We start from the raw sequence: 21,361 nt of genomic DNA on the forward strand, positions 1-21,361 counted from the left end.
GAATCAAGTCTTACATAGCTTGATTCCATTCAAAAGGAAGCATCATGTCTATTTTGGCGTTACAAGTCAAGAATTGGCGCTTCCAATTGAGATTACTAGCAATCAAGTGGAAATCCAGCTGGTTCCAGCCGAAGATATACGGAGGGATCTTAAGAGAATGAAGCCAGAAGTCGCGAATACGATGAAATGGATTCATATTGGAGCAATTCAGTTGGTAATCAAATCTTCCCTTTTCCCAGGGACAGATCAACCAATTGATGTTGCACTCTGTGACAAAAGGATCAGAGATGCCAGAGAATCAGTTTTTGGAGCTTTTTCGGGCAATCTCTATGCCAAGAAGATTATAACCGAGTTCTACCCACAAATCGCTTATAACCTACAAGATTCATCCTTCAGCCGAGCCCTGACGCTCTATCAGGACTACAAAAAGAAGAAACTTATGACGGGAGGAAATAGGCCATACTCACTGACTTATCAAGTCTCGTATGCCTTATCAAATTCCCACCACATAAAATTATTTTTGGGAAAAGAATTTATTGAAATTCCAGAAATATTCAAGGAGGTAGCCAAGGCAGTCAATCCAAACCGAGTGGAGATTCCCCAGATCGGGGAAATCGACATCGATGTAGGAGACAAGCAGGTGCTAAACCACAATCAGAGTCTCAGATTGGGAGCACCAAGGCTATCGTTCCAGGGAAATAGGCTAACTTCAGGGTCTATAACAAGAAGTTTCTCTCAGTCATATGAGAGAAGGGCGATTCAGGAAATACCAGTTCCGGACAAAAGAATCAAGCTCAAATGTCCAGAAGGATGGAGAAGGGTTTCCACAAGATTTGATACAACTAACAAGGAAAATCAGTTTCCTTGTAACATGTTGTATTATTTGGCAAATCCAGAAAGCAACCGATATATCGGAATTCTGGAGGTCGGAGGCTTTGAAATACAAGTCGAAGGCCAAGCCGGACAAAAAACTGACGTTCTGATCTTAGGACGCAATTTCCTCGACAAATATCAACCATGGTCGTGGAAAGCAAGTGGAATGGAGATTACGATTGGCCGACAGAAATTGCTGATCTAATGACAAGTCCATTCTCGATATACATCTCTATAGGGATATTATATGAGAAATTCAAAGCAGAATATTTTGCTGCTTATGTGGATTCAGGAGCAGGAATCTGTACAGCAAAACGGGGAGTCTTTCCAGCAGAAATTGAAGAAGAACTGCCTCGAATTGCGGGAAAGGGATTTCTCCAAAAAGATTTTACTCCTATCAAAGGGAGTAAAACAAACGGAAATATTAATCGAAGGTACAGGACAGACACCTTGGTACAAAGTCAAGACTCCACCGATATATTTCCATGATACCGGAGCAGATATATTATTTGGAAATAATTTTCTGCAAACCTTCAAGCGGTACACACAGGACAATGAAGCCAGGAGGCTGGTATTCACAACCAATTGTGATCACAAGATCATTGTGCAAAGGCTCAATGGAGCTTTTCATCGCTCAATGCCAATCAAATTTCGCAGCAAGCGTGGTGATGATGGCAGACTCCGGAGACCCCAAATGAAGGATCAAAGGAGATTCGGAGAAGTTTTGCTCAAATGCAGAACTGAGGGATTACCAGATCTCTCCGAGGAAGAAACTCAAATCCTCAAAGTATCCCTGATATCACACAAAGATATCAGGGAAGAAGAACAGGTGTCCATTGCCGACGTCAAAAGGAAAATTCAGAAGCGTTACCATGAAAATCCTTTGGCATGGTGGGACAAGAACCAGCTCAAAGCTACCTTAAAAGTTAAAACTGGAAAGGAGCATGAGTTCGTAAGGTTCATACCTATCCTGATGAACCCTCAAGATCAACAGGATATGATGAGTATAATCAAGGAACACCTTGATTTGAAATTGATCGAAGAAGGAAGATCACCCTACAACAGTCCTGGATTTCTGGTAAGAAATCATGGGGAGATCAAGCGAGGAAAGCCAAGATTGGTCATTAATTATAAAGGGATTAATGATATTCTTGAGTTTGACGGATATTTCATCCCGAGTATAGAACACCTTATCAACTGCATCAGAAGTGCAAAGGTATTCTCAAATTTCGATTGCAAGTCAGGTTTCTACCAGATTCGCATGGATGAAGGGAGTAAGAAGTTCACAGCCTTCTCAACTCCACAGGGACATTATGTCTGGAATGTTATGCCAATGGGGTTAGCCAACGCACCTCAGATATTCCAAAGGAAAATGGATAATCTCTTCGAAGATTATTCATCGTTTATGTTTGTTTATATTGATGACATTCTTATTGCATCTAAGAACATGCATGAACATATTAGGCATCTGGAGATCTTTGCGGATGTTTGCCAACAGGAAGGACTAGTGCTGTCTGAAAAGAAGGCAGTCATAGCCACCCAGAAGATGGAATTCATGGGGATCGAGATCGATGAATCTGGAATAATTCTACAAGATCATATTGTTGAAAAAGTCCAGGGATTTCCGGAAGATCTCAAAGAAAAGAAGCAGCTCCAAAGTTTTCTCGGAGTTGTTAACTTTGCAGAAATGTTTATCAAAAATCTTGCAGAGCACCGGAAAGTCTTCAGTCCATTACTGAAGAAAGATGTTCCATTCATATGGAAAGAGGAGCATCGGGAGGGTATGAAGAAGTTAAAAGAGATTTGCAAAAATCTCCCAAAACTTTCAATACCACAAGATGAGGATGACCTGGTCCTCTATACAGACGCAAGTGATTTCTGGTGGGTAGCTGTGCTCACAAAGATTACCCCTTATGGAGAAGAACCTTGCAGATATTGTAGCGGTCTTTTCTCCGACAACGAAGCTGTGCGATGGCACATCAACGAAAAAGAATTCTTTGCAGTGCGAAAGGCGTTTAAAAAATGGCCGCTTTTCTTACTTGCTAAAAAATTCTTTTTGAAAGTAGATAACACTAATGTTAAAGCTTTCTTAACAAAAAAGATAGAATCTAAACCTGAAAAGGCTAGATTGCTAAGATGGCAAGCGGAATGTCAATATTATGAATATGATATTGTTATTCTGAAATCTAATGAAAATATTCTTGCAGATTTCCTAACAAAAGATGGAGCTCCCTGAGGTGGAGGCCATCGAAGCAAAATAGGCGCAGCTCTTTGAAAGTCTAGAGCTGCTACAACAAGAATGACAAAAGTGTGTCCTACACACCAAACAAGCAGGGAAGATACAAGCGGCTGACGAAGCTCAAGTATCTAACCAAATCGATGCTTGCTTCATGAAGATGTTCAATCTTCAAGAAGTAATCAACAAGCCGCTCTTGCGCGTTATCCGAGAAAACGGATTAAAGCAATGCTTTCCGTACAGGGCGGATTACCTGTAGCAGGGGATTCAAGTACCCCTAGCCCAAGTCCTAAGGTGATGGTTTCACAGCCGGATCCTCAAGGAGAAGATGTTGTTAAGGGGTCACACCCTGAGTCAACATGTCAACCCTCCACCTCTGGGGTAAAAGAGGAAGAGGTCAATCTTAGGCCAATGACAGGCCAAGTTAAGGTTGACACTGATTTTATTGAAATTTCTCCTTCTTGGCAGATATATCAAGACAGGTGGGAGAAACTTCTCACAAGAAAGGGCATTAATCCGGGAAATTGCCGGGTTGATGTTGGAGGAAAATATCCTCGGGTATGGACGACTCCAGGAGCCAACCCACACGACGTCAAGGAGTGGTATGAGTTCGGGGCTTTGGCCTCAGTTTATACCACCTCTCCAGCCTTCACCGAGATCAAGGGTCTACCCAAATGGATCCAAAAAACGGTGTTTGATGCATGGGAAAACAACGAGTCCCTCAAAATGGGAGATGTTCTGGAATTGTACTTATTCAGTGCAGCCCCAGAGCCAGTGGGAAAAGGAATCCATGAAGCTTTCCACTTCATCAAGCTTCAGAGACCTGACACGGGAGCCCTGAACCGGATCAAAGTTCCCGATTTCCAGGCCGCAATCGTCTCAACATTTAAGGAGGACCAAATCTCCACCAGACGAGCATGGGGTCTATGGGTCTGTCTCACAGAGATGGATAAAATGAAGTCCAGATTCAAGTTCTACTAGAGTTCAGATCTGGGAACGTTCTTGGTTAACACCATGACAGGAACTACGACCCCGTTTGCCGAAAAATCCTTCGAAAATAAAAGGCAAACGTTGTGGGATAACAAGATAGCGGGGAGCAAGGAAACTCGTCGCAAATTTTGTAATATGGCTCATCTGGGCCATTGGATTGAGAAAATCTGCGATCAATGTTCAACGCAGAAGGAACCGGAATTCGGAAGAGGATTCTTCCCAAAGCCTGACAGAAGGAGGTTCCGGTCTGATGAACATGATGAGCGTCAGACTCCAAAGGGAATAAACCCTCGGGCACCAAAAAAGTAAGGTGCCCGACAAAGCAAAGTGAATCATGTGATTCACAGCAAGGATCGCACCCACAAAGAAAACGAAAAAAGGGTGGAATGACAGGAGGACCCCTCACCAAAAGTTCCAGGACAAACGTGAGTGGAAGAAAAAGCAGCCGACCCCTCACCAAAAGTTCCAGGACAAACGTGAGTGGAAGAAAAAAGCAGCCGGCCCCTACCAATATTATCACAGAACAAGGGTCCAGCACCATGTGATGACACTAACAAATGTCGGCAATCAGGGCCGACAAAAGAAAATGGTTGTCACTATCCAAGCTAGCTGGCCATGATTAAAGGAATCCGAGGCCAACTACCCAAGGAAGAAGAGAGGACTTCACACCTCTATTTAAAGACAAGCTCTGGAAGAGAGAAAGGCATCCGGAAAATCACAACACATTTTGATAGCACTCTCTCTGTGGAAAAATTATCTTTGTAATCTTTTAAATTCCAGTTTTCAAAAGTTTTTTAATTCTAGTTTTTAGTTCTTTTAGTTTTTATGTACACAAATATTAGCTACTAATGAGTAGCTAAACAAGTTAGTCTTCTCCCTGAGGAAGATTTTATGAAATAAATTAATTATTATATAATTCCTCTATAAACGCTTAGTTTTCGTCCAACTATTCCGGTTGAGTAAAAATATTTTCTTTATATTTTCCAACATAGTATTGAGTCGACGCTTAGTGAAGGAGAAATGTTGCAACCATCTCTTGCGAGTGCGTGGTTGGAACGTGCCAGGTGGGCAGACGAGTCGTAAAACGCAACAGACTGACTCCTGAAGAAGACCAGTCGACAAAGGTATAATGTTGGTTTATATTTAAGATTTATTTGAAGTGTTACGGAAGCATGTTGGGCCTGATTACTTGTTAGACTGTTTAAAAAACAAAATGGGGTATTCTGTCTTGTTTTGAATTGATGTTGGGGTTATTCTGCAATTTTGATTATGCTTGGGGTAGTTTTTGAATTTTCAGAAATTTTCATGGGAGGAATCAGAAGAATCGTAAAAGTGGTGTATTATGGAGCAAAAACTAAAGATGATGTTATATTCTAGAAAATTGGGAAAGTTGATGTATTTACTGGCCAATACCTCTTTTTCATGTCCATGTGTTACACCAATATATATATATATATATATATATATATATAGGAATGGGATCATGTAGTATCCAATGCTTATAATAGATCCGTAGATCCAAATCTAGACCACACATTTATGACATGTGCCGCATCAAGATGCATAAAGGCATTTCAAGGCAAAATATGGAGAGGGGTAAAATTGGAATGTAATTTTCGGATTTAATAATTAAAAAAATATATATATTTTTTAGATTTTCTCAAAATAGATATATTTTAGATTCATATAGTTTCACACGAAGATGCATAAAGTTTTCACATGAAATGCATGACTTTGAACAGAAAAATGCATTTGATTTTTACAGTTTTGGTATTTTCACCACCCCACCCCCACACCACCCCCCAACCCTCCCCATTACCACCTCCAAAATAGTCATGTTTCACATGCATATAAAATCAAACAAAAGTGCATAAAGATTTTACATAAAAATGCATTAAATTATACAAAAAATGCATTTCATTTTAATAAATCTGGCATTTTCGCCACCCCACCCCTGCCCCACCCCTGCTTCACCCCCCACCCAATTTTTTTTTTTTTTTTTAAACTGATTTTCTGACCACTGACCCCTCCCACCCCCCAATTTTTTTTTTCAAAATTGATTTTATGATTGTTGAGTCGCTGACCCACCCACCCCCCAATTTATTTTTATTTTTTTAAAAACAGATTTTCTGACCGCTAACCCCCCACCCACCCTCCAGCCCAAAAAAAATTATATTTTTTCAAAAAATGTAATGCATTTTTGTGTGAAAGTATATGTATTTTTGTGTGAAAGTATATGCATGTAAAACATGTAACTTTTATGCATGTAAAAATCAGTTTTTCGAAAATTAGTGGTCAGAAAATCAGTTTTTGAGAAAATAAAAAAATAAAAAAAAAAATTGGTGGGGGAGGGGGGGTGGGTGGGTGGGGGGTAGGGGTGGGTCAGTGGTCAGAAAATCAATTTTTAAAAAATAAAAAAAAAATTGGGGGGGGGAGGGGTGGGGGGGGTAGGGGGTGGGTGGGGGTGGGGTTCAGGGGTGGGGGGGGTGGGGTTGGGGTGGGGTGAAATCTTATGCATTTTTATACGAAACTTTATGCATTTTTATATGAAAGTTCATGCATTCTCGTATGAAACTTTATGCATCTAAAATATACTTATTTTGAGAAAATCTAATTTTTTTTATTTCGAAAATTAAATTCCAATTTTACCCCTATCCAGATTTTGCCTTGAAATGCCTTGCCACGTGTCACCATCTTGATGCGCCACATGTCATAAATGTGTGGTTTAGATTTAGATCTACGGATCTATTATAAGCTTGGATACTACCGGAACCCAACCCTATGTATATATATATATATATATATATATATATATATAGGGTCAAGTTAAACAAAGAATGACCCTATGTATAGAGAATATAAAGAATAAATCATAACCCCACATTTAATGGAGATTAACGGTTTTGATTCATTCCTAATTTCAATTTCTTAAATTCTAAATATTCATTATATATGAGTTTTAATTAATGAAAGGGCAAATCTATAATTTTTCCAATCCCCCATATCTATCGAATCCTCCATTTACAATTACTATTCAAAATCTTTCCAATCCCCCATATCTACCTAATCTCCCATTTACAATTACTATTCAAAATCTCATATCACAATCTCTCTCTCTATTCAAAATCGCTCACCATAACCGAAAGTTTGCACCTTCTTGTCAAGAAATCTGCTGCGCCACTGCGACTCTGAAAATCCAGCGACGTCGTGTCTTCCTCTGGAATCGACATCCCTCACCAATCATCGTCACACACCGAGGTCTTCGCTTTCAAATGATCGCCTCTGCTTTTAGGATTTTCGACGAGGCTAGTTGGCGTTGTCGACCGAATTCGGCGTGCGACCGACCAGGAAGTACGACAAGAGGATGATTGTTGAGATCTACAAATTGATTGTTGAGATTTTGTTGTTTTAATTAGCTATAATTCATATTTTAATTGATTTGTGATTTTGGTCTGCAGGCTGCAGCTTTGCGTCTGCACTGCTATTTATTTGTTTATTTTTTTTGTCAAATTGAATGAGCAATTTTGGAATTTTGGGGATATTCATGCGTCAAGTAAATATCTGAATATATCTGTTCATTTAGATATTATATTCTGTTCATTTATAAATTGTGCTATGTTCATTTATGTCTCAGTGAATCGCATTTATTTTCGTTTCTGCTATAAATTTTGGGGAGTACGTTTTTTTTTTCGCTTTTTTTACATAAAACAATTTGAACAAGTTTTAAAAGATTACGAACATGTAAATAAAATATTTGAATTTTTTTTTTTGCAGACATAAATTATTAGCTATAATTGTTGAGAGGATGATTGTTGAGATCTACAAATTGATTGTTGAGATTTTGTTGTTTTAATTAGCTATAATTCATATATTTTAATTGATTTTTTATTTTGGTCTGCACTGCTATTTTTTTTTTGTCAAATTGAATGAGCAATTTTGGAATTTTGGGGATATTCATGCGTCAACTAATTTGAATATATCTGGTCATTTAGATATTATATTCTGTTCATTTATAAATTGTGCTATGTTCATTTATGTCTCAGTGAACTGCTTTTATTTTCGTTTCTGCTATAAAATATGTTTTTTTTTCGTTTTTTTTATATAAAACAATTTGAACAAGTTTTAAAAAATTACGAACATGTAAATAAAATATTTGAATTTTTTTTGCAGACATAAATTATCTAACAGAAAACATTTCGAACAAGCTTAAAAAAATTATGAACACATAAATAAAATATTCGAATTTTTTAATGACATAAAATATTTAACATGAAATTTTTAGAACAAGCATAACAAAATTACGAACATCACAATAAAATATATTGACCAAATTTTAAATTGCGTCGACAACATTGGAGTTCAACATTGTAAATATTGGAAACGACTATAGAGAAAAAGAAATCACATGGAGTATAATTTAATGCATGAAAGAATTAAGTTTGATATTCCAGCGTATATTCCATAAATAATAAAATCATATCTACCTTAAATATAGGAATGATTGTTAATGATAAAAAGTAAATTACATGCATGTCCTTGAATTTAATTAATGTAACTGAAAATTAGGAAAAATCTGGTGCGTTAGATGGCATAAATCAAGGCTCAGGATTTATTATTTATTCTCTACATATTTGTCATTCTCTGTTTAACCTTTCTTTCTCTCTCTCTCTCTCTCTCTATATATATATATATATATATATATATATATTTCAGTTTTTAAAAATTTAGATCGCGAAATATTTTATGAAAAAATACTAATAAAAGTTTGAAATTTTTAATAAGAAAACAAAATTTAGAGAAATTTATGAAAAATTATGAAATTGAAGACACGAAATATTAGTATTATCCTTTGATCAGAAAAATTATTATTATTAATTTATTATCCCTTTTTAATAATTTGGCGTAGAGTAAAAAAGTTTATTTAATGGTAGTAGCACTTTATATTTCGCATACATGAATTTTAATTTGGTGTCTAACTTTTGGCGGAGCTTAAATAATCGGAGGGCATAGCAGTAAATAGATCGAGTCCCCCCTTTTACAGAGAGGGAAAATCACGCACAAACAAGGGTTTAAGAATCAAGATAGTTTCAATGGCGAAACCCCAGCTAACAATGATTCGGCCATGGTTTCTCGATCTCGTACCGCTCGTGGTTGTTCTTCTCATTGTTGCTCACGTCCTCGCTCTGGTCAGAATCTCTACACCGTGAGATCAGAACAATATTGATCGAATTTGTGTTGTTTTGCGTTGATGTGTTTTTGCGCGCAGGTTTATTGGGTTTACAGACTGGCAACTGACAAGCAGCCTGGAAGAACTAAGAGGCACTAAGCAAGCAGTGAATTCACTTCCGTTTATGGAAATGTTAAAGAGGCAAGTAGAGTTTGCTGTTCTATTACTTAGTCAAATTTAGTGTTTATTTAGATTCGTTAATGTTTTTGTACTTCGGTTTCTGTTGTGCGATTATTTAAGTGCTCGTTTGAAACTAACTTAGATAGTTTTGGGTAATTAGGTTTTCTTACGATCTTGTACAGTGCAATTTTATTTTTCTTTCAGTTTTGTTGAAGTTGTTGGTCGAAAGGAAAATAGAGAATCAATAAATTGAGCTATGGATTTCCTTCTAAACGTAAGAAAGTTTTATTGCTGTTTATGTGGATTTGATGATAGCTCAAGTCAGAAGGCTCAATGATGAATGTCTATCATAAATAGAGGCAGTATCTTGCATCTACCTCATCTAATGTGTGGGTTATCGGATGAGGATCTGAATGTTTTTCTAAACATCCAGTCATCAGTCTGCCATCACATTGATAATGGTTGGATAAAATTAAAATTCTAGAGAGTTGACAGTTAGATAGTGAGAAGCTAGAACTAACCATATTTGAACTTTGAAGATAGTTTAGCTGGTTTTTTATTTCATGAGAACATTATTCCAATTCGGGTAACAACCTGGGTTATATTATGATTGCTTTTCCTTGTCTCAGGCAATCCTTTGGTGGATTCTTTCATTTTTACTGAGTTCCCATGTAAGTTCACTTGGAGGAGATTAGCAGTTTCTTGTATAACAATTTAAACGCGACCAATTCTTGATAGCTTCATTTTAGAGGTTTGTGGGAGATATATGTTGGTGAATGTAAAATAACAATTATAGTTGGATGATAATGGCTGTAACATTTCTGTATGTTCTCTGGATATGTAAGTCAATCTTTACCCGTTCTTCTAAAATGTATGTTGTCATGTGAATTTCAGTTTGTAAGTAGTGCTGCATATATAACTGAAATTTCTTACTTGTTTGCTTCATAAATAATCTATACTATATAGCTTCAATAGAAAGTGAAAGTAAAGCTTTCAGTTATCACTTATGATTGAATGTGAGTGCTAAGTTGATCTTTGACAATGGAAATATATCTTGTTGGTGCTAAAGTGGATTAGGAATTCTCATAAAGCATTAAATATAATCATTCCGTTCTTGTTCTTATCATTTATGGTATTATCTGTTATAACTTAGAAGTATCGAGTGTTTATTGTGCCTTAACATTTTGTTTTAGCCCATCATTGCCGAGCAGTTATTTGAAATGTCTGTCCTAGTTGCTGATAAAGTATGGCTTGCACCAATCTTCTGATTATACATATTATGGTTAGTGACAGCCATAGGTATATATTGCTGTGGCTGGTTTACTTTCCCCATTACATTTTTGGGTTATCTTACACTTGTTGAGATGCAATGACAATTGTCAATTTGGTTACTGAGCTGCATTGTATTTAGAAAGTAATGAGACGTCTGTTACTGTCCCATTTCTATGAAATTGTTGAGAATAATGACTTTTTTGGCGCTTCACTTGTTTGTGCGTACTGATGTCCTCTTGATTTCATTGATTTGTGAACTGACCTAGATGAGAAAGAGAGAACTATCACAGTGGCTTTAGTAGCTTGTAGTGTACCTCGAGAGTCCTTGCAGACAGTAACGAAATCTAATGGAAACAGGCGTAGGGTTTGACATCTGAATTTGGTAACTAGCTCATCTTTGAAGGTAGTTGAATCTCAAAGATGAGTTGGATGAGGACCTGAAGAGACTTGAAGTAGCATCTCTAACTTATGAAATATATAGGGCTCCAATTCTATTTTTAGCTATGTTTCTGTTGCAGGTAGCCGTTGTGTGCTATACAATTTGGTGATCTGCACTTGATTAATGATTTGCTATGAATATATAGAGCAATGGCATATTCACAGGTATTGCGACATTTCGATATAAATGATCATGGATAATGTAATTTCACTTCGTATGGCTTTAAAGCTTCTTTAACTCTCAGGGCGTTTGGTTTGATGGATGAATGAAATAGATCAGATTGATAAAATTGGAAAGTGATTAAATACTCCATCCAACTTTTAAGGTGATAATTAACTGCTCAATTTGATGATTAATGTGTAGATCCAATTATCCACAAACTCAATCATGAAAGTTAAATACTTTATTAGATTAAATTATTTTATCAATTAGTATTTTATCGCTCAAATTAAACGCCTCCTTAATGAACAAGATTGGAAGCATCAATGAAAGTAAAACTCCTCACATAAATAAAAAGAATATGTGAATTTATTTAAGGTTGGCTAATGTTCTTCTTCGTCAAACATAATGAAGCTCGACCAATTTCATGATATGAGAGAGAGAGACAGAGACAGAGAGCAATGTCAATTATATTTAAAAAAAAGGTGACAATGTTAAATCTATTGCCAGCTCTCTTAAATAATTTAGGGTTAATAATCAGAAAATACACGAACTTTCATGAAATTTATAAATTGCACATGACCTTCAAAAATAGCTTCAGAATACATCACCTTTTAATTTTGTTGCAAATTGCACACAGTGAAAATTCCGGCAACTCTTAAGTTTGACCGACGATGACATGGACAGCCACGTGACTTTTTTTACACGCTGGCAAGCCACGTGGGCAAAACGATGTCGTTTTGATATTTTGAAGAATTAAAAAAAAAAATCCTTGCTTTTCCGGCGAGCCATTCCACTGCCTTCTTCCTGCTCTAGGCGGTCCGCCGCGCCGCCGTCAACATTTCCAGAATCCGGCGAGCCATCACCGGCCTCCCTTTCCGATTCAAAGGCTGAGCAACATGACTTCGCCCCTTTGAACACAACCACAACCACCGCAACCACCGTTTTCCCTCACCTCCACCATAAGCACCACTACAAAAATCTCCACCATCATCGGTTTGCCAAAGAAAATCAAAGACCAAAACTTACCACGGGCAGCGCAGATGTAGAGGTTGGTTGCTGCGACGTCGATTGCACGTCGTTGGCGAAGATCTAGGGCTCAGTGGGGGATTTGGGGGTTTTGCAAACTTGGTAGATTTATGGCAAACTGAGAAGTTCGTGCCGTGGTGGTGGAAGGTGGCGGCTGGAGACAAGGTCGCGCTGTGCGGCTGGCCTGAGCGGTGGTGGCGGAACCCGGTGGAGGCGATCGACATTTTATAGATGGAAAAGAACGGCGGCGGCCCGGAAATAGCAGTGTAGCGGCGATGTCTGGCCGCGATTGTGGTGGAGGCGGCACAATGTCTCGAAGTTGGAGGTGACGCGGCTGCTGAATAGAGCAGGGGTGGGTGGCGCGGGCGTCTTGTGGCGAGGAGGGCGGAGACGAGCGGCGGCCGGCGACGAACTGGAGTGGTGGTGGTGAACTGAGGCAGGCGGCTGGTGCAAGGGGTGAGGGAGGCACTGGTTTGGGAGTGAAGAGGAATTAGGGCTCAATTTTGATTTTCACGATTTTTCTCCTTTTTTTATTTATACTCATTCAAAACGACGTCGTTTTGAATGCCGGTGAGTCCACGTCTGAAAATTCCGGTGCCACGTCAACACCGATTAAGGTGGTGGTCAACGCGTGTGCAATTTGCAACAAAATTAAAAAGTGATGTATTTTGAGGCTATTTTTGAAGGTCATGTGTTCGTGTATTTTCTGGCTATTAACCCAATAATTTATTAATAATGAGTCCTTCAAATGAGTCAAACAGGAATGAATACATGAAATTATCGAGATTTTATTTGCAACATGAAAATAATAAGATCCTATTATTAATAGCATTATAATTAATTAGTGAGATAAATTTCCAAAAAAAGAAAAATGAAACGAGAGAGATGAATTTGAATCCTCCCCTACCTCTCTCTACATTCTATTCCTAAAAAGAATTCGAATCAATAAATAAAGAAATAAATGAAAGGCAGTGGCCCTCCCTCCTTATTTAACCGCCCAAAACAGATTCCCCATCTATTTCCTTTTTTTCGACCGTTATTTTCTCTGGCGGTGGCTAATCGCGGCGGAGCTTCCTACTCCGTCGTCGCGACAGAATATCTACCACCGCGTGGATATGTGCTCGTCGAAACACATGCAGATGCACCACAACCACCAGCGCTCTTCCACGGCCGCTTCCGCCATGGGAGATTGGAGGGAGGAAGCCATCAACCGCGGATCATTGAAACACGTCGACCTCAACACCGGATCCAACGGCTGGGCCGCGCCTCCGGGCGACCACTTCTCCGTCCGCGGACCTAATTACCCCACCAAAAAGGGCAAAACTCCCGCCGGCGAGTGGCTCCTCGATCCCGCCGGCGTCGATTGGATCCGATCCAACGGCAGGCTCGACAACCTCCTCGCGCGGCGCGATAATCGCGTCATGAACGCGCTGCGCGCCTCGAAGAAATCGTCGGAGACGTTCATAGTCGCGGTGAATCTCCAGATCCCCGGCCGCGAGCACCACTCCGTGGTCTTCTACTTCTCGAGCAAGGAGGGGGAGCCGATCAGCTCGAATCCTCTGCTCAATAATTTCGTCAACGGATCGGATGAGTATCGGGACAGCCGATTCAAAATCGTGAATAAGATCGTGAAAGGACCGAGGATTCTGAAGACGGCGGTGGGGAGATACTCGGCGTGCCTGCTCGGCAAGGCGGTGAGCTGCTGCTACCACCGGGGGGCGGATTATCTGGAAATCGATGTCGACATCGGCAGCTCCACCGTCGCGTCCGCGATTTTGCGGCTGGCGTTAGGGTGCGTGAAGGCGGTGACGGTGGATTTGGGGTTTTTAGTGGAGGGGCAGACGGAGGAGGAGCTGCCGGAGAAGCTGTTTGGTGCGGTGAGGATCTGCCAGATGGAGATGAGCTCGGCGATGTTCGTAGATGTCGCCGCGCCGACGGCGACCAGTAATAAGGTCTTTCCCGTCGATAGTGATGAACATTAGAGATATTTGATAGATAATTTTTGGTTTTGTTTCTTTCTTTCAATTTTTGAGGTAATTGAGCTTCTGAAAATTTCATGTTGATGATGATTTTTTTTCCATCTGCAATGACAATTGGTGAATGTTAATATTAATTTTTCTTCATATACATATGTCCTTTTCTTTTGTCCAATTTTGATCATAAAAGGAAAAGAATTACACACACATTGCTTATGTTTCTTCGTTTTTAATTAATTCACATGTGGAATGTAGCAGGAAAACTTTCTAGGAATGAGTTGATCTTTGAAGAGCCAAGATTTTGAATGATAGCCACATATTTAGAGCACAAATTGGGCCTGACAGATCTTAAAAACTAATTATATCAAATGGGTTTCGTAGGGTTATTTGGGGTGGGCTACGTTTGAATATATGTGATCAGTGATCATAATATCTCGAATTCAAATTCCATTCCCATAAGATTTTCTTGTGTAACTTACCTCTTTTATGTGGTTTGTGAGCGATAAGCCTATTATATATTCACGGAGTGTTATATTAGGTGAACTACCGAATATTTATTACATCTATAAAATACTCATGTGTGTGTGTTTGTGAAAGTCCAAAGTGGTGATAAAGAAACAACTAAAAAAAAATATGCAATTGTAAATGATGAAGAGGGTATGCTACGAACAAATTTGCAATTACAAATTCCAGCAAATTAACTTGACAGATTTTTTTTATTTGTTTAGTTTATGAAACTCGTCTCCATTACTTTCGGTGTGTACTGAATAAATCTATGTTTTTGTATAATAATTTTCGAACCACATAGGACGATAAAAGTCGAACTTATGACATTTGAGCTCAAGAAAACCAACTTTACCATTAAATCATCTGAAAGGGACAGCTTGACAATTTCTGTTTTAGGCTGATTGATTCTTTTTCCATTCCAATCTATCTTATTTTCACATATATTTACATTCATTCATTACTTGAAAAAAAAAAAAAAACACCAATTCTTGACATAACTATTTACACCCACCAGGTGCAAATCCAACTTTCCCTGCACCAACATCGTACACCACCTCAAACGTCTTCTGCTGCGTGTTGCCGTAGATCGCGACGTTGCTAGCGTCAATGTTTCCAGCAAACGCCAGGCAGAGTCGCGATTTAGCGACGGCCACGAGGATCCCCGTGGGGTCCAGGTCGAGCTTCACATTGCCTCCAAAGGTGAAAGATATGATTGGAATGGACACACTCGTGTGCCTACTCAAATCATAACACGTGTCGAGTATCGAGTAGGCCGGCGCTTTCGGGTACTTGGTCATCAACTTCCGAAAGGCGGCGCTCATCGCGCTGTAGGCCGCAGGGGGCAGACGCGTGATGACCGTCCCCGAGTCTATGATGCCCCCGGCAGCCTGGAAGACAGGCTGTCGGATAGGCAGTTGGCGGCCTCCCACGCTTATCGAGACAATATCGATGAAGTAGAATGACGTGCCTTGCGACCGGTCGAGAGGTGTGAACTTTACTCGGGTCGGGGCCCGACCTTTGCCAAGAGTCAAGTGCCCTATATGGCTAGAAGTTGATGGGAGGCAATAGGAGAAGTATTTGCCGTATTTTGATGCAGTTTGAGACACAATGGATAGGGCATTTCTGCCTAGACCTAATAGCCCTGCAGTGTTGCCAAACAAGCCTTGGTTGTTCTGGCCACAACCGAACAGAAAGCTCGGGAAAACATCTGTTGCCGATATGGTGAGCTTGTCCCGGCTGAAGTACCCTACCGAGAAGGATTGATCGCCGTATTGGATGCCATAGACGCACGTGGTGGTGGCGCAACCTGGACTGCTGCCGGTGGCGGAGGAGAGCTGGGAGCACTCGGCCGACTTGCACGATATGTTCTTGTACGAGCTTGAGGTCGATGGGTTGAAAATCGGTTCCTGTTGGTGGTAGCATGACCGGACGCACGGCTGGCATTGTGTCCATGTTAGGTCGCTACCAGTGTCGAACATGAGCGAGAGACTTCTCTTGGGGGTCCCTAGGCCCACGGTCACGATGTAGTTCCCCGAGCCTAGGGAACGCCCAGATTCAACGGGGAGATTTGCTTTCTTTGAGTCCCACTTGAAATTCTCAATTTTGTTTGTGTTTGTGTTTGTGTTTGAATTAGAATCGATTCGAGCTTGGATCGACTCAACCCTAGCTTGATCGTGAGAAAGGACCTCGTCTAGAGACGGTGATGTATAGGCCTTATTTTGACCTTGTTGAAAACATGGACCTTGCCTATGGAGAATTTCCATGCTTGATTGTCTCTTGTTAAAACCTGTTTCATATGTATTTGATTAAACATAATGGCAATATACATTAAAATTTTAATAATATAATAAAGAGATGCAACTTAAGTAATTAAATCCACAATTTTGTTACTAAATCTTGTTTAGGTTCATTTTCAATTGTCTTTTGATGGATATAAATTATCTATACCATGTTATAACATATTGATAATATATGATCCGAGAAATTAAGTGTTGGTTCAGGGGTAGAGTGCATGGTTAAAACAAAGTAAATTTTTAAATTTGTTTTTTGAGATAAGTACATTTTAAATTTAGTTGTTCATTAATAAAAAAAAAGTAAATTAATAATCATTAGAATTGAAATTTAAGTCGATATATCAATTCAATTACTGTTTTCTTGGGCTCCATTAGAATTTGTGACAGTGACACACACACAAAATATCAGACATGCCACCAATTAAATAAAATTAATTATTGTTTGTTATTGTTATGAAACAAATGAAATTTTCATAACTTGTATCATGTTGAGTCCAGCTGTGCTGCACGAAAATATATATCAAACTCCAATAATCTAGAAAAGGTGGCATTATTGGAAGTTTTTTTTTTTTTTTTGGAAAGCAAGAATAATAGAGATGATGAAAATGAAGCATATAGTATTATTTTTGCTTTTCTCTTAAGCTACAGAATGTTTGTTTACAATCTCTGCTTGAAAATGACTTTTGTGTTAGTGTGTGTGTGGTCATGCTGCACAATATGTGGGACTATTGAGTGTAACATTTGTTTTGGATTTATTTAATCAAGTATGTTAGACGTATAAAAAATTGACACGTATCAAAGGTATATGAAATAATTTGTGAATGCATATATTCGTGTGTATATAAATATAAGTATCAGAAAAAGAAGTTGAATGTGATTTTTTAAGTATTGGTTGTTTCAAGAATAACTTTGGACCATGTAGTCTAAAAATGAAATTTTATCATCTACCACAATCCAAAAAAAAATTATAAACAAAATATGTGTACCTGTTAGTTTAATGATAGAGTAGTTAATGACTGAAATTAAATGTTTTGGGTTTTGAGTATATCGTTATGTAATTTTAAAATTTAATTGTTTATTAATACATATATTAATTGCCTGATTAATTAGTTTTACTGTGAAAATATACATATATAACCTAAAAAAAAAAAACTAAAGAAACTTGAAGGATAAGATTAATATCCAAAGTGCATCCATAAACAAGAACTACAGTACCCCCAGTATCCAAATTAATTCCTATGATAGTAAATTACTAAGTTCATACTCTAGATAATATATCGGATAAATTATATTTAATTTAGTAAATTTAACATTTATTTATTTACACATATCTAGAAACATAAATTACCATAGTGACATATTTATCCTTCACTAAAGTAGGAGAATCCGTCACTATATATGAATTGCGACATATAGTGGAGTGGAATATCATCCGATCCATCACAAATGTGTCACTATTTCTCGTAATTCTTTTTATAGTGGAATATGTTTATAACAAATATTACATCCGTCTCATTTAACTTGGTTTGTATTTATTTTTAGATTGTCCTGTTTAATTTAGACTGATTTTTTTTTTTTTGAATAATCATTTATACTACATTAAATTTCGCCCACATATCTATACATTATAATTTTACTCTGTCAAATACCCGTGTTGAACAAAATGATCTCAACAATAAATTAGTATAGAACACACCAACAAAATCAATGCATGAAGATAGAGAGGCTAGGATAACATGTATGTATAAAATATTGAAAATTCTTGATATCATCTGATGATACGCAGTGGAACGTAAGATTATGCCACTAATCTATGCTAGTGGCAAATGCAAGAAAGTAAAGAGTAAAAATAAAGAAGAAACAACAAACCGTTGATGGTAGAGTGAGTGCAGACATCTGCCGGAGAAAAAGAGCTGATTTCAACGATATGAAAATGGCTCTCATCATTTCTGCTTTCAAAACAACTGCTTCTCTCCACAAAACATGAAATCAATGTGAATAAAAACCAACATATTCTCATCTTCACATTCAGAGAGGCCATAAGTGAAGAATTCACCTTTTTTTCTATGGCTATACTATTCCACAAAGTTTGATTGTTTGTTATGAAAAAATAAAGTTATGGAATTTGTGTGCAGACCATCATCACACATATATAGGGAATGTTCTTCTTTTTATCTTTTTTTTCAAGAAGGTACAGGTCACCCCACTATGATAATATTATTCTATTCCCATTGGTTTTGAATGATTCTAATGTTTCAGATATATAAATCCAACTTTTTTTAAATGTTGTTGTCACAGATATTTTACTGTAAATAATATTATAATCACAAACATACATATATACATTACACACACACATATATATGGGTGTGATTTTAGTGAAAACTACAATTTTTACGAAAATTGTGAAAGCTATTAAAATTAATGTATTCGTTGTAAAAATTAATGCATTCACTGATAAATTTGTTTCACTCAAAAAAAAAATTTTAGCTTCCTTTAGGATTCGATACCAGGTGTTGCATTCAATTCACCAAATTCATCGTAGATCTTAATGATCAAATCGTTGAAAATGATTCTCCGTTTTTATTTTATTTAGTGTTTCTTATATGGAGATGTTAAAGTAAAAACTACTAAATAAAATTAGAACGAAAATAAACTGCGAACATTGTATTGGCATGTAAAGTTACTATATTCGTTGTGCTATTAACTGCACTCAGAAGAAAAAAAATCGCTTTCTCCATAATTCGAACTTAGGTGGTATATTCATCCACTAACATTATGCATTCACTGTAGATCTTCATAATCCAAGAGTTGATGATAGTTCTTTGTTCTCATTTTAAATGTACGCTCTCATTTGAATATCTCCATATAAGAGCTCCGAAAAATAGGGGCCTAAAAAATATACAGCTCCATATAAATATTATATTTATATAATAATTAAAACCCATATAGTTTTTGAATTGCTTTAACTTAGCGTAGCGACAAAGGTCATTTCTAAAGTTCTCTTCACTCGGGTTCAATTCCTCTTAGCAACATTCTATACTAGTGGCTGTAATTTTTTGTTTAGATTTAGGGCCCAGCGCATATCATGTTAAATTAAATTCATTTATGTCAGATTAACTTTATTTTAAATTAAGTGGCCGAATTTTTTTGTTTAGATTTAGGGCCCAGCCTCTATTTTGTTAAATTAAATTTATTTATGTCAAATTAACTTTATTTTAAATGGCCGAAATCTTTTGTTCAGATTTAGGGCTCAGCCCCTATTTTGTTAAATTACCTTTATTTATGTCAAATAAATTTTATTTTAAGTGAATTACATATTTTTTTATATTATTAATTATGAAGTAATTTGATAAAAATATATTTATTTAATTAAATTTTTTTAGTTGGAGTAATTTTTTTTTTCAACTTTAAATAGAGGGATTTTTTGTTTAGATTTAGGGCCCAGCCCCTATTTTTGTTAAATAAAATTTATTTATGCCAAATTAACTTTATTTTAAATGGCTGAAATTTTTTGTTTAGATTTAGGGCCCAACCCCTATTTTGTAAAATTAAATTTGATTGTGTTAAATGAACTTTATTTTAATTGGTCGAAATCTTTTGGTTAGATTTAGGGCCCAACCCCTATTTTGTTAAATTAACTTTATTTATCTCAAATAAATTTTATTTTAAGTGAATGACATAATTTTTTATATATTTCTTAATTATTAAGTAATTTGATAAAAAAATATTTATTTAATCAAATGTTTTTAATTTATACTCCCTCCGTCCCAATATAAATGTCACGTAGCTTTTGGACACGGAGATTAAGAAATATGTAGAAAGCAGATAAAATGAGTTGGTAAAAATTATTTAAATATTATGTATAGAGAGATAATATATTGCCAAAAAAGAAATGAGACATTTATATTGGAACGTCCCATTATAGAAAGTGGGACATTTATATTGGGACGGAGGGAGTAATTTTTTTTTTCTTAACTATAAATAGAGGAAGCAAATTTAAGAATTCGTATATGGCCTATATTCTCTTAGCCCTGCCCTTGTATATAGGGAGAGATTCAAGTAAGAACTATTAAATAAAATAAGAACGGATAGCTATTTTCAGCCCTACAGTGGATGCATCATTTTGATGTATGAATGCAACATCTTGGTTTAAATTTTGAAGGGAGTGATTTTTTTTTTCTTTTCTGAATGTTGTAAATTTAACAACAAATACATTAATTTTTGCAACAGATGCATTAATTATAATGATTTTCATGAAAAATATAGTTCTCACTAGAACCACTCGCCATCTATATATATTTATGCATGATTCTATCTTTATTCCTTTTTGGCTTCGCTGTATATGATATGTCTTTACAACTAATATTTGAAATAAAGACTAAAGTTTTAAGTCTTATATATGGTGTTATTAGGCAAAGTGCGTGACCTGATTTGGAAATCTCATGTTATATAGTACTATAATAAAGTATTTAGTTTAATAACCGTTACGAAAGATATTTTGGAATATGTAAATTATGTGTTAATTTTAGTTTCGAATCTCAAATGTCAATGTCGGTCTGTTCACTTTATATAATTGATTGCACATTATTTATACTTTTTAGTTGATCATTCAATGAATTAAAAAATAAAAGCTAGAGAGAGAGAGGATTGGTGGGGTTCCCACTTATAAATGAAATCATAGTATTTCATTAGAAAGTCCACCAACCCAACATAAAACAAATTGAGAAACTGTGTTCA

The 21,361-nt window shown here is 36.9% G+C and overlaps 2 protein-coding genes across 2 annotated transcripts; one reads left to right on the forward strand and one right to left on the reverse strand.

The window, feature by feature from the left end:
• The first annotated feature begins 13,136 nt into the window (after positions 1-13,136).
• LOC131024856 (protein ENHANCED DISEASE RESISTANCE 2-like) lies at positions 13,137-16,613 on the forward strand. The gene has a single exon (XM_057954402.1). It carries the CDS (start codon positions 13,461-13,463, stop codon positions 14,325-14,327), a length of 867 nt encoding a protein of 288 aa, XP_057810385.1. The 5' UTR covers positions 13,137-13,460; the 3' UTR covers positions 14,328-16,613.
• LOC131024855 (aspartyl protease family protein At5g10770-like) lies at positions 15,155-18,859 on the reverse strand. The gene is made up of 2 exons (XM_057954401.1): positions 18,491-18,859; positions 15,155-16,614 (listed from the first exon to the last, which is right to left on the reverse strand). Exons 1-2 carry the CDS (start codon positions 18,660-18,662, stop codon positions 15,326-15,328), a joined length of 1,461 nt encoding a protein of 486 aa, XP_057810384.1. The 5' UTR covers positions 18,663-18,859; the 3' UTR covers positions 15,155-15,325.
• Between the last annotated feature and the right edge of the window lie 2,502 nt (positions 18,860-21,361).

This window comes from Salvia miltiorrhiza, chromosome 5 (assembly GCF_028751815.1).
Source record: "Salvia miltiorrhiza cultivar Shanhuang (shh) chromosome 5, IMPLAD_Smil_shh, whole genome shotgun sequence".
NCBI classification, from domain to species: domain Eukaryota; kingdom Viridiplantae; phylum Streptophyta; class Magnoliopsida; order Lamiales; family Lamiaceae; genus Salvia; species Salvia miltiorrhiza.